Genomic DNA, 12417 nt, shown 5'->3' with positions numbered 1-12417 from the left:
CTCTCCAGCCTTCCTGCAGCACAGCAGATAATTGTTTTTTGATGAAAATGCCTTTTTGCAAAGAAGGCCAGGATTTGATCCTAGTCTGGACCTAATCAGAGCTGTGTGGGACTCGCACTGCACATGATTCTGGAGAGAAGTTTAACCATGTCAATCTGTATGCGTGTTTGTATCTGACATGGTTCTTACAAATGATCAAAAACCGAATGTACATGCTCTACATATCCTGATCCTAGTGAAGACTAGCTCTCTCATCCAAAGCTACATCCACTTTGTCTGAGACTTAACTGATGAAATTCGTTTGCGCCATTATATTCAAATAGATTTCCTTTAATGTGTTAAACCATCTTACTTGAGCATGTATGCTCAGACCAATGGAAAATGACAGTCCGTAGTTTACTAACAATGAAAACATTGAAATGTTTTTTATAAGAAACCAGACAAAACTTAGACTTTAGACATCTGGATTCTTATTTATTTAAAATATCTAAACTCACAGGAATTGTGTAAGGCTTTTTTTAAAAGATGGATTTCTATTGCTTAAAGAATAGGACAGAAAAGCACGCTTTACCTGTATGTGAATGGCGTGTGTCTGTTTCTTGCCTATGTATGAATGCTTGTTAGATCTTTCCGTTTGTAAGCATAAATATGCATATGTTATGTACTACAGGCGAAATTTAAATAGACGTTGCAAGAGGACATCATAACTGGCAGTGGGTGTAGTTGATTTCCTGATTGGAATCTGGAAAAAATGTACTTCTTTTTTTGAAACACAGTTGTACACGTGACTATAACATCTGACTAATAACGGCTCTCAGTTTGTCTCATTTCCAGTTTCATCCTTAAAGTAGGTTATCGGTGACAGTGTTATATGGTTATTTGATATTATATTCCATATTACTTTGTAGTTAAGGTTAACATGATCACAAAGGGTTCCCGAAAACTTCTTTATGGAGTTCAAATACTTTATTCTAGTCATTAAATAACCCAACTATAATTTTACTCTGTTCCCAAATGCCTCAATTAACAAAAGAAATTGTTCAGGAAATGTCATTCTTACTAAAGTTACAAAATCAACATCATCTTCCTTCTAGGCCACTGCATAGTTAAATGAAAACATGAACATACAGCCTACAATGTCACAAAAACCGATAAAATGAAACAAGCAGGGCCTCGGTTTGTTTGTAAATTATGTAATTTAGAAACTAAGTTCTATAGTAGTAATTTCAGTTTTTACGTTCATATTAATAAACCAGCTGAGAGTAAGTAACACATTAGTTTATTAGTTTATATAAAGTTCACACAAAGATATGATTTAATTGGTGTTAATTCAGTGTACAGATAGACCTCGTTATATTTAGTCTCTGAATCATTTTACATAAACGAATAGGGCTTAGCTTAATATCTTATTTTTTTAAAAGGTAAGAATCGCAAAAGCTTAAAGATGAAGTGCCGAAAACATTGACAAATCCTCATCTTCTAGCTTCTAGTTCCTTAGCCTGTGAATGAGAAAGAAGAAAGAGTCTGTGTCATGGCTTTATACATATGGAACAACAACGCAAAACATAATGGGGCTAAAAGAAATAAGAAACTTGATGGTCTTGTTTATAATAGGGTAGGATCTAAAACGTAATTTTAAAAAGGGCAACGAAGACAAAAAAAAAAAAACATCCCCGCTATGAACATAGGCAATAGAAGGTTTTTGCACAGTTTAATATGGGAGGTTTTACAGGTTTGACCAGATCCGACCAGACCTGCCTAGCACCTCCTCTCTTTCTTTTTTTTTTATTCGGACAAAAAGTGTGGCCAAAGCGGATCATTGTCCGCATGTTGATTTGGCACCGTTTTTGGATGTCCATCCTGACGCTTGGACCGGCACCGCACAGCTGGTGAGGGGAATGGCCTGTTAGGGGTTCAGTGCCTTTCAGAGACGCATCGACAGATTTCTTCTCCTAACTAAACAATCCAAACTTTATACAATTCAGTTGTTGTTAAACGATTCTCGGATTCAAGTCCATATATGGTTGGACTCCTCCCTCTCTGTTTTTGTGTTGTTTTACGTCTACCCTGCCCACCTCTTCTGCAGCTTCGTCTACAGGCCTACACAGCCGAGAAATGACACAAGCCCTTTTTAATAGCTAACCAAAATAAATAAATAAATAAAAAACGTGGATTCTCGTTCGCAAAGAGAAAATTAAACTGTTTCGTGGCACTGTGGGTAACTCTGGTTTGGTAGAAAATAATAAATCACTGGAATGGAAGGAAGAAGTTCGTCTTTTAAAACGAAATCATATGTTATTATTGTTCCTCCGCAGTCAGACCGGCAGATAAAAATAACTTAAGTCACAACAAAAATGTCCCAATCTGTCCCAAAATGTCCCATGTCCCAAAATCACCCATGCAATTCTGTCAGAAAATGCAACCCTTCTCTCAGAAAAGTGTTCCAATCGCAAATGTTTTGGTATTCAGGTGCTTATTGTTGTTGTTTGCGCTGGAACAACAACTACAAAAAACAGAGAAGAAAAGTCAAACTTAATAAAAATTCACACAAAACTCAAAAATGCACTGGACAAAATTATTGGCAGCCCCGTTGGAAAAAATGACTGAAATCAATCGCTTTCTGTACCATGAATGAGTTTCTTACACCGCTCTACTGGAATTTTGGACCACTCTTCTTTTGCAAACTGCTCCAGCTCATTAAGATTTGAAAGATGCTCTCCCATAGCTGCTGTTTTGAGATCTTTGCACAGGTGTTCTATGGGATTCAGATCTGGACTCATTGCTGGCCATTTCATTTTCATTTTTGAGTTCTGTGTGAATTTTTATCAAGTTTGACTTTTCTTCTCTGTTTTTTTTTGTGTTGTTCCAGTGCAAACAACAACAAAAAGCACGTGAATACCAAAACATTTGAAATTGGAGCAATTTTCTCAGAGAAGGGTTGCATTCTCACAGAATTGCAAGGGTGCCGATATTATTGGCCATGACTGTACATGTTGTGCAGTAACGCACACTCCGTTTTCAGTTGACAATAAGACTATTCAGGCAGGGACCAAGATGCGCCTCTACACGCTCGTGGGCCTGAATGAATAAAGAGCAATGAATGCAGATCAAAGACGCCACTAACGGCCTGCTTTTTATTTCGAAGCAAAGCAGCAAATTAAAGACATCCTCCGCTGAAGTAAACACAGTTCGTGAGCCCGCATCCCTAAGGTCCATTTGAGAGACTCCACGTGTTGGAGGACTGGCTCGATGAAATTCCTTTATCCTATTGAATTGCGTTCCTACATAGATTTATTCTGTCGTTGAGATTTATTAATGTGGTTTTAGGAAGAAATTAAATAGGCTGAAAGCTTAACTTGGTGTAAAATAAGCGAAATGGTCGCATGACTGAACTAGTTTTTGGTGCTTCCTTATGTGTTTTGCAATTTGCATTTTAACTGATGGTACACGGTGAATGAACACAGCTCTCGCAATTACTGCCATGTAGCTATAATATGTGGGGACAACGTTTAGAAACAACTTTGATTCGTTCCGGTAAATAAATTGAGAAATAAACAATAAACATTCGCTATTTCTTTAAACTCGAGTATAAATTATGGCATTCAAGGATAAAATGGTCGTCAATTAACCCTGACATGTGTGACGGCAACTACACTGGTCGTTGGAGACGTGCTGCCTTCTCCGCTCTTGTCATGTGTCACTTGCATGCACAGGCACGGTGTTTGTCACCTTAACCTTAACGTGTTAGTAAACGTTTACCCTGCATTCAAAATACAAAACGATGATCTCCAATAACCCAACTGCAATAATCAAAACAAGAGGAACTATAGAGAAATCATTGTTAGGGGGTTGATGGGTAGTGAGGAAGTAACGTTAGCTACAGAAAATATAAGTAGAGTGTCGTGGGATCCAATGTAGATAGTTCTGGCTGTAGATCCAATGGGTGAGCTGCTGAGGAAAATGCTGACAGGATGGGAAACGGGTCGGATTCAAGGACGTGGCGACAAGAGAAAAACTAAAGGGGACCGAATTAATCATGCTGCAGGTGTGTTCCCATAACATTTGTTGAAATGTGAGATTAATTGCTAACCGGGTGCCCTCAGAGAGCCAGTGAGCGTCACTTCGGCTTCGTACATTCAGTAACGTTCTGAACATTCGGTTGATGTTGAAGTATAATTGGGAGTTACGCTGGTCTGACTGTGAATGAGCCACGTGCTCCTGTTGTTGTATGCTAATTACTTAGCCACGTGCAGCTGGTTTGAGGCGCTGAGGTTTTACAGCCTGTGTTTGAATGAGTGAAAAGTGAACAGAAAATAGTAGAGGGTTTCATGTAAACCGAGGAAAAAAACGGAGTTAAAGTGGTAGAATTGACTCCTCCCTGTTTCCTCCCACAGTCCATAGACGTGCTTCGGTGAATTGGTCGCTCTAAATTACCAGCTCTGTGTTGGTCCTGATAGACTGGCAACCTGCCCATCTTACTTATCTTACAGGATAAGTAAGATGATGGGAGGCTAAATATTTTGTTTTAACTTGTGTTGTTGTCCATTTATTGTGTAAGATTAATACTGCTTTATGAATAGTTTTTTTTAACCCTTATTTGACTTAGGGATTTTTAAAGTTTAGGCAGGTGGAGGCTGAAAATCTCAGAAAACCTGATGGAGGCAGATTGGACAGTTAAATGCAGACCAATCTAGGCCACCTGGATAAACCACCTGGCTCCAGGCCCCCAGCCATGAACAGGATAAACAGTTAAGTTAATGGATGGACAGAAACATTCTGGACACAGCCATTGCTGAAACTGAAAAGTAAAACATGGACCTAATGAAGACAGTGCTGTAACTTGTACTTTCTCTCAGTCTAAATCTTTTCTAGATCTGTTGCACACACACAAAAAACGTTCTGACGGTCTGCAGAATTACATTCTTATTCCAAAAACCATGTTGCTCAAACGTTTAATCACAGATGTAGAGCTCTTTTTTTTTTTTTTTTTGTTCTTTTGGCTAATCCTGTGAGTTCAGGGTCGCCACAGCGGATCATTGTCCACATGTTGATTTCACGCCGGATGCCCTTCCTGACGCAACCCTTCCCAATTTCTACCGGGCTTGGACCGGCACTGCACAGCTGGGGATGGGAATGGGCTGTTGGGTCTTGCTAGGTTCAGTGTCTTGGACGTGGACGACTGCCTTACCAACTGAGCTACAGCCGCTCTGCTGTTTAAACAGGTTGAAGTCTAGTAGGGTATAAGTACAAAATGAAGATGTGATGTTAAAACACTTTGAATTACTTTGCACATAAATATACACATCCAGTCTAAAAGATAGTATTTCTTCTAAGCCATGAATAACAAAGAGTCAAAAACAACAAACGAGCAAAGAAATACAACCACAAAGACAAAAGTGTATGACTGAAACCTCATTTTCCCTGATAGTGATCACTAGTAACATGAACAAGTAGTGTCATTGCGCAACAATGATAGGGAGTGCAGTATATGACGCTTTCTCTCTCTCTCTCTTTCACACACACACCCACACACAGAGAGAGTGAGACAGAGAAAGGACATTGCATGCCATCCCATGTGATTTTCCACAAGTTAACACCACTATACTCATTATATCCTTAGCTTAAGCAGTATTTAAGATTTCATCGGGTAGAGGCCTAAACCTTATGTGAACCCTCGTTTTGACTCGAACTGGGAGGCTGGTCTCAATATAAGACAAAAAGGGCCTTTATACCACCGGAAGGAGGATCAGGATGACTTTCACTTTCGACACCGTTACTGGCAGCGGTAGAACGGTTGAATGTGCAGCCTCCACACCTCTGTTTCTGGCAATTTGGTGCGTGTCTTTGCCATATTGTAGCCTGTGTCTCGTGTTTTGAATCTGTAATCAGAGCGACGACCTGAAACAAAAATCAAAACACGAAAGCAAGCTCACAACTACACGTTCAAATGGGTAGTAGCTAAATGATTCATGTGTTTTAATTAGAGGTTCTCATCACGATACCACAACGAACATGAAAGAGGCTGCCAAACAGTGAAGTGTAATGTTATTACGAGGTGGCGAGGTCAAGCGAATAAGGCGACGAGCGACATACGGCAAGATATTATTCAGCGCGCTCTCAATTCCAATGAAGATGTTATGCAGCCTCAAGCCTCAGTCCCACACACACAATTGCCACAGTTGATTTTACAATCTGTACGACAACGACATGAAAAGAAGAGTATTCTTAAAAAGCTCACTGGTAAAATAGTTTAAAACAAACCAACTCGTGTTTGTCAGTGTTAAAGTTTGCTGGAGATATGGTGTCTTAAAATCTGCAGACATTATTTTTTGCTGACGCCTCGGCCTAAAAAGTATATATAGGTATATATTTATACAATTTTATATCTATACATATAATTTAAAAAATCACCGTTATTTTTCTCTGGTGACCTATTTTCTCTTTTAGATGATAGTTTAAATTCACATCCACGGTGTGTGTGTATGTCATGTCTGACTCAAATCTCCAATGTGAAATGACTAAATGTGCACACAGACTACTCAGATATTTTACTTAAAGAAAATAGGCTACCAGTGCACACTGTAAAAATACATCATTGCAGGCATATATAAGAATATTGAATGTGACAGAAATATGAAATATTATGAAAGAAATAAACAGTATATTTTTCTATCTAATGCATTAATGAAACATGCCACATTTAGTTGTTGCAGCTGATAGGGGAAGCTTCAAATATGGCTCTTAAATTGTGGTGTGGGGGTGGGTGTGGATTTACGTTTCCTAAATGCTCTTTTAAATCCTTTTTTAACGTGTACCCTCATGTGCTGTTATACACAGACTGAAGGGGCTCAATGGTGGGGGAGGAGACTGTGCATGTGTAGCTTACAATATCATTAAAAAAGTCACATTTTGACCTCTCAGTGATTGTGAGATGATTTCTAAGTGAATTAAGAAAAAATGACATAAGTAACCTAAATAACTTCCTCAGTACGAAGTGCAACAGAGGAAAACCAGATTACATTGTGAAAATGGCAAAATAACATCCTATTTTCTTTTTGTTCAAATGTATCTCTGTATAGACCTGTAACTAAAAAAATCTTAAAGAAAATATAATAATATATATAATAGTTTTACCAATTTGAACCTGGGAAATTTAAATGAAACCATCCACCATCAACCACCACTAAAAGCGCAATTTGAACATTTATTTATAATTTCTTTTAGGTAACGTTTAAAAACAAATATTTTAATTACCCACAGATGATACTCACGTGAGCCCAAATACGCATCTATGTAGTCCGCAGTGTCAATCCTCCGGTGCTCACGCGCGAGCTGCCCGGCGGTGTATCCCTGGCCGTTCGGGGTTTGGGGGTTGATTGTGTGTTCCATCAGCAGTTGGACCACCGTCAGATGGCCCTCCCTGGCGGCCAGGTGCAACGGCAGGTTGCCCTTCTCATCCACGAGATTCACGTCTGCCCCATGCTGGATCAGGGCCCGCACAGCGTCTGCGAATCCCTCGCGAGCTGCGTCGTGGGTCACTGTAAGACTCAGGACCGGGTCACGTATGTTGGGGTCTGCTCGCGCCACAAGAAGATGCTCAACTAGGGCACTATTCCCCAACTTCACCACCTGTACAAAGACAGAAAGAGATAAATATACAGACGGGGAGAAATTAGATAATTGGCAACAGGTCAAAACAAATTGACATAAACGACCACCTATAGCCTTTTAGGCTGGATCAGTGCTAAAACAATAATGGGCTCTTAATAATTCAACTTACACTTTCGCCATTGAAAGCCTTCATACAAAATTAAAATTATGATTATGTATAACTTTTATAGGTCGAATTATCTCGATTATGTCGAGATAATAGGTCGATTATGTCTAATTAATGAATGCTGGAGAAATCTCTTGTGCCAAAATGCTCAAGATTACACTTTATACATAATGATAAGATAGTAATTAGAAGGTGTTTGATCAATAAAGTATAATCATATACTAGACTATTATAATATATAATATACTATAACAGATAATCACTGTGCCAAATCAACATGCGGACAAATGATCCTGAATCCTGAAATGATCCTTATCCCGTGACCTGAACTCACGGGATAAAAAAAAACAAAAACATATATACATGAAAAATAAATACATACATAAATACATATATGAAATAAACTATAACAGGGAACAAAATAACACAAGGCACATATTGAGATATGTGGTTGCATGTATCAACTATATAATAATACAGTACTAATAACAGTTATCATACACTATAATAAGTGGTATAAGGGTTAGCTATTACATTCTTACAATTACATTCAAATTAAAATTACATTCTTCTCATTATTAGAGTAGTATTAGTAACACTAATGTTAGTTTCAGTGACTTCGAGGCCTTAGTGCAGCCAGAAAAACAAAAGACCAGGCAGGAGCATGTTGTTTGCCTTACCATTTCCTGATTTCCACCATCTTGTTACTCCTTTTTCTGCACACCCCACCAGTAAGCCTCAAATGCAATTTCCTTTTTATCCTGTATTTGCTTTATAATGCTAATACTAAAGTGGGCCTATTCTTTGTTTCATTTAAATAACTTCCTCAGTTCGAAGGGCAACAGAAGAAAACCAGATTACACTGTGAAACTGGCAAAATAACATCCTATATTTTTTTTATTCAAATGTATTTCTGCATAGACCTCTAATCTATGTACATTTATATCATTAATACAATATTTAAATGCAACAAAACTATGAACCTCCAAACAATTTTGGCTGGCCATTTATCTATTGTGACCCCTTTTCTTAAATCAAATATGCTAAACGTCTACATTTTTTTTGCCACAGATTTCATCATTTCATCATCATTCAAACTATATCAGTTTAGAGGATTTAACTGTATAGGCCTACGATAAACAAAGCCTACCGGATTGACAATAAAATGTAAGAGATTGTACCTATTAACACACCACAGTAAGACAAGGAAGTCAAACAGAATGCATGCCACACTGCATCAACAATTACCACAAACAAAAATGCAGTAACCTTAGGCTTTCTAAATTCACATTCACAAATTTACAAATTTGAAAGACGTTTATTCCAACCTGCAGTGCAGTCCTCTTGTATGTATTAAATCCATTGACATGTGCTCCATCTTGCAGCAAAATAGACACTTCATGTAGGTTTCCACTGGCAGAGGCATTGCAGAGTTTGTCAGTTAGTGACCTGTCAGCCATTCTTGTAGAGAATACACAAAGATGCGATCCAAGGTTTTTGTCTGACTTTAGGGGAAATGCCTTTAATCCAAAATGGTAGGTGGTGGTCAAGGATAGCTCATAGGCACCTCCTTCCCACCCTTACATCACACATGGGCTTAAACTACAAAGTTGTGACTCCAGCAAAAAATAACTTAAACGTTTTTCTTTTAATGCGTTAAATTGGTGTTAAAAATATTATTTATGTAAGATATATGCAAAGTTTTTCCCTTAGTTTTAAATATTTTCAAAACTAACTGGAAACTATTTTTAGTATTTTACACATTTGCTACTTCTAACTTTCTCTCAGCTCATGTTTTACTTGTGTATGTCTCAATAATATTAGTGCTTAATGGGTATCCAGACAGGCAATAAACTCCTCTACTTTTATATTCTGAACAATTTCTCCAATTAACTCTATGTGCAAATACATTTATATCAACTTACTGTAAAATGTTATATGAGTAATGAATTTATGAGTAGTAAAGTATGTTACAGGTACTTGACTTGTGCAGTTCAGAACCACACTATACAACTGCAAATGATATACTCATTATTTCATTCTGTTTGTGGCATTATAAGTCATAATGATTTGGAAACAATGTATAAACAACAGGTACTATTTCACGTATTGTTGGAGCACTATCTAGCAGTTCTGTTTAGTAATCTAATGTTTATACAGAGTGATCTCTGGGCAGATGCCAATTTTTTTCAAATAAGGCTTCATATATTTATGCATTTTTCCCAGAGGCCTATTTGTAGGAGACGATATTTGTACAAAATGCCTTATGTTTTTATTTATAGGACACCCTATCACCTAACATACATGCAACTGTAATGACTTTAGTAACCTTAGATTAAATTTGTATATTTAAACATTTAGCTAACAAACAAAGAGTAACAAAACAACAACAAAAACAAACGTACTCTAAATAAGATTAAAACTATAATACAAGCCTCCCTCCATCTTGCAAGTCAAAGGTACGATCCCTTTTTCCTATCGACTCGAAGTCTGTAAAAGCAACACAAAAATATAGACATACACACGCACCAAAAACACAAAATAAATAAGCAGATTAACGAAAAAATTGTTACATCTACGCTTATTTTTAAAACATGTGATGTCATCCACTGTCACTTCCCGCTCATTTTTAAATAATATATAAAAAAATGCGTTGCTCTATTCGGGTACCATCTTCTTGTAATGTCAGCATTCAAAGACCGAGAGACCGAGAGACCGAGGGAGCAAAGCCGATCCGTCCAGATGTCGCACGTCCATTACGAGCTTTATTTCATTTTCAAACCCACTCCTACCTAAATCGACGATCTTCCACGAACCCTTGTCACGGCAATGTCCGAATAAATGTGTTAACCTCGGTAAGGACTAAATATCCAAACAGAGGAAAACTCCTGCTGAAAAAATCCTCCCTGACATCGTTGATAGTTCGTTTGAAGAATAAACTGAACTCTAAGAAGCGGGATGTTTGCCCTTACAGCTTGGCTGAGTACATATCATTTGAAAAAGTTACCAAAAAAAGATGAGATTGCGTGATTGGATAGAGTGAAATGATAGGCGGGACACTCTTAACGGAGCTTGGAAAAGAAACCACGGTGCCCTAATACCGCAGCGGTCTTAAAGGTGCTCGAATTTATTCCTGGGAAACAGGGCTTCTCCTCCAGAGAACGCTGTGTCATATTGTTCATCTTTTAATTATAATTTCAGACGAAAGAGCAAGACAGGGGTTTATAGTGTTATCAGCTGTGTGGGCATCATCTTTCCTTTCTCACGGCGCCCTCTAGTGATGCCACATTGGAGAGCCTCTACCCCTCAGGAGCTGCGCTGAAGTCGTGTAGGGATTTAGCTTTTGCATGTGAAGAATCTGCGCGAATGATACACTTTTCGCAGAGAATCCATGATAATATACGCACAGTGACGTAGTACAATAAACACATGTACACAAACTTGTATTAACAATATGTAGTCTGGTATATGCCTACTGTCTAACAATGTAAATAAAACGAATAATAAGGTCAAATGCGGTCATGACGACTGGGTTCCCAAGTGTCTTCGCTCGATGTGTTGCTATGATAAGTGACGTAGCGCATTTAGCTGTGTAAGTAAAGTAAAACGTCGTATACATTCATAATATCTGGAATTGGTATTCTTTCTTGCGCTATAGCCTAGCCTTTAATTTACTGTATATGTAAGGTATACAACACTTTTGTTGTTATTTAAAATTTAAAGTGGCTCTTTAATTAAATATTTTTTCTTTTCTTCTATTAAATTAATAAGTATCTGGATTGGTATTTGAGGTGTTTTATACACAAATCCCCCAAATAACACAATCCACGCTAGTTTGTTTCAAATTTGGACACATCTTAAACCTTTTTATGCCCCTATACGCACAAAGGAGACAGAGCGCACAGAATCTATGCAGTTTGTAATAAATCAACACGTGTTTGCCTTGTGCACACATCCTCCAGTTTCATGCATTTGGATGACGTATAATCAGTTGCAGCATTGAAATGCGAGGTTCTGTAAAGCGAAGGGGGCTTTACATTTACATTTAGTGATTTAGCAGACGCTTTTATCCAAAGCGACTTACAAGTGAGGTACAAAGCAAGCATAAATCAAAGTCAAGGAGAAAACATCAAAGCGAAGTCCTATCAGGGCTGGATAAATGTCTTAATTTTTATTTATTTTTTTGCTGAACTCCACATTAAAACTAATTAGCACCATAACTCTGGAGCTCTTTGGGAGAGAATTTGGTAGTGATTCAGAATGCGAAACCCCCTTTTACAAAATAATAAACAGACAAGGCCTACACCTGAGCCGCGGTTGTGGGGGCACCCAAAACAAGAGTGTGACGACCCGTCACCGATCAGCCACAACGTAAAATAATCCTGGTAATTGGATTGCTGTGATGGACAGTTGTCAGCATGGTAAAATGTAATGCTTGCCGGAATCAACAGGTGTCACAACACATAATTTATCACAGCATGCTGACCCCTGTCCACAACAATAAAACCACGAGAGGGTATTCCTGTTGTGCCTGATCAATGTACTGTGATGTGGGGAGGAATCTATTACGACGAGTTTAGAGGGATGATGAAACAAAAAACACAGAGGTCACGTTTATTGTGTATAGCTACAGACGTCAA

At 38.1% G+C, this 12417-nt stretch overlaps 1 protein-coding gene across 8 annotated transcripts; it reads right to left on the bottom strand.

The window, feature by feature from the left end:
- Positions 1 to 118: 118 nt before the first annotated feature.
- Positions 119 to 10939, bottom strand: cdkn2c (cyclin-dependent kinase inhibitor 2C (p18, inhibits CDK4)). 8 transcript variants are annotated; one of them, XM_067512928.1, is made up of 5 exons: positions 10448 to 10939; positions 10183 to 10267; positions 9106 to 9238; positions 7272 to 7629; positions 119 to 5230 (listed from the first exon to the last, which is right to left on the bottom strand). In XM_067512928.1, exons 3-5 carry the CDS (start codon positions 9235 to 9237, stop codon positions 5094 to 5096), a joined length of 627 nt encoding a protein of 208 aa, XP_067369029.1. In that variant the 5' UTR covers position 9238; positions 10183 to 10267; positions 10448 to 10939; the 3' UTR covers positions 119 to 5093. The 8 variants fall into 8 exon arrangements, with proteins under 8 accessions (XP_067369029.1, XP_067369030.1, XP_067369027.1 ...); XM_067512929.1 differs by having other exon boundaries at positions 10570 to 10939; XM_067512926.1 differs by having other exon boundaries at positions 9106 to 10267; positions 10448 to 10937.
- Positions 10940 to 12417: the final 1478 nt, after the last annotated feature.

This window comes from Channa argus, chromosome 8 (assembly GCF_033026475.1).
Source record: "Channa argus isolate prfri chromosome 8, Channa argus male v1.0, whole genome shotgun sequence".
Lineage (NCBI taxonomy): Eukaryota > Metazoa > Chordata > Actinopteri > Anabantiformes > Channidae > Channa > Channa argus.
Note: the sequence above shows the minus strand (reverse complement) of the source record. Positions and strands in the feature narration are given on the sequence as shown.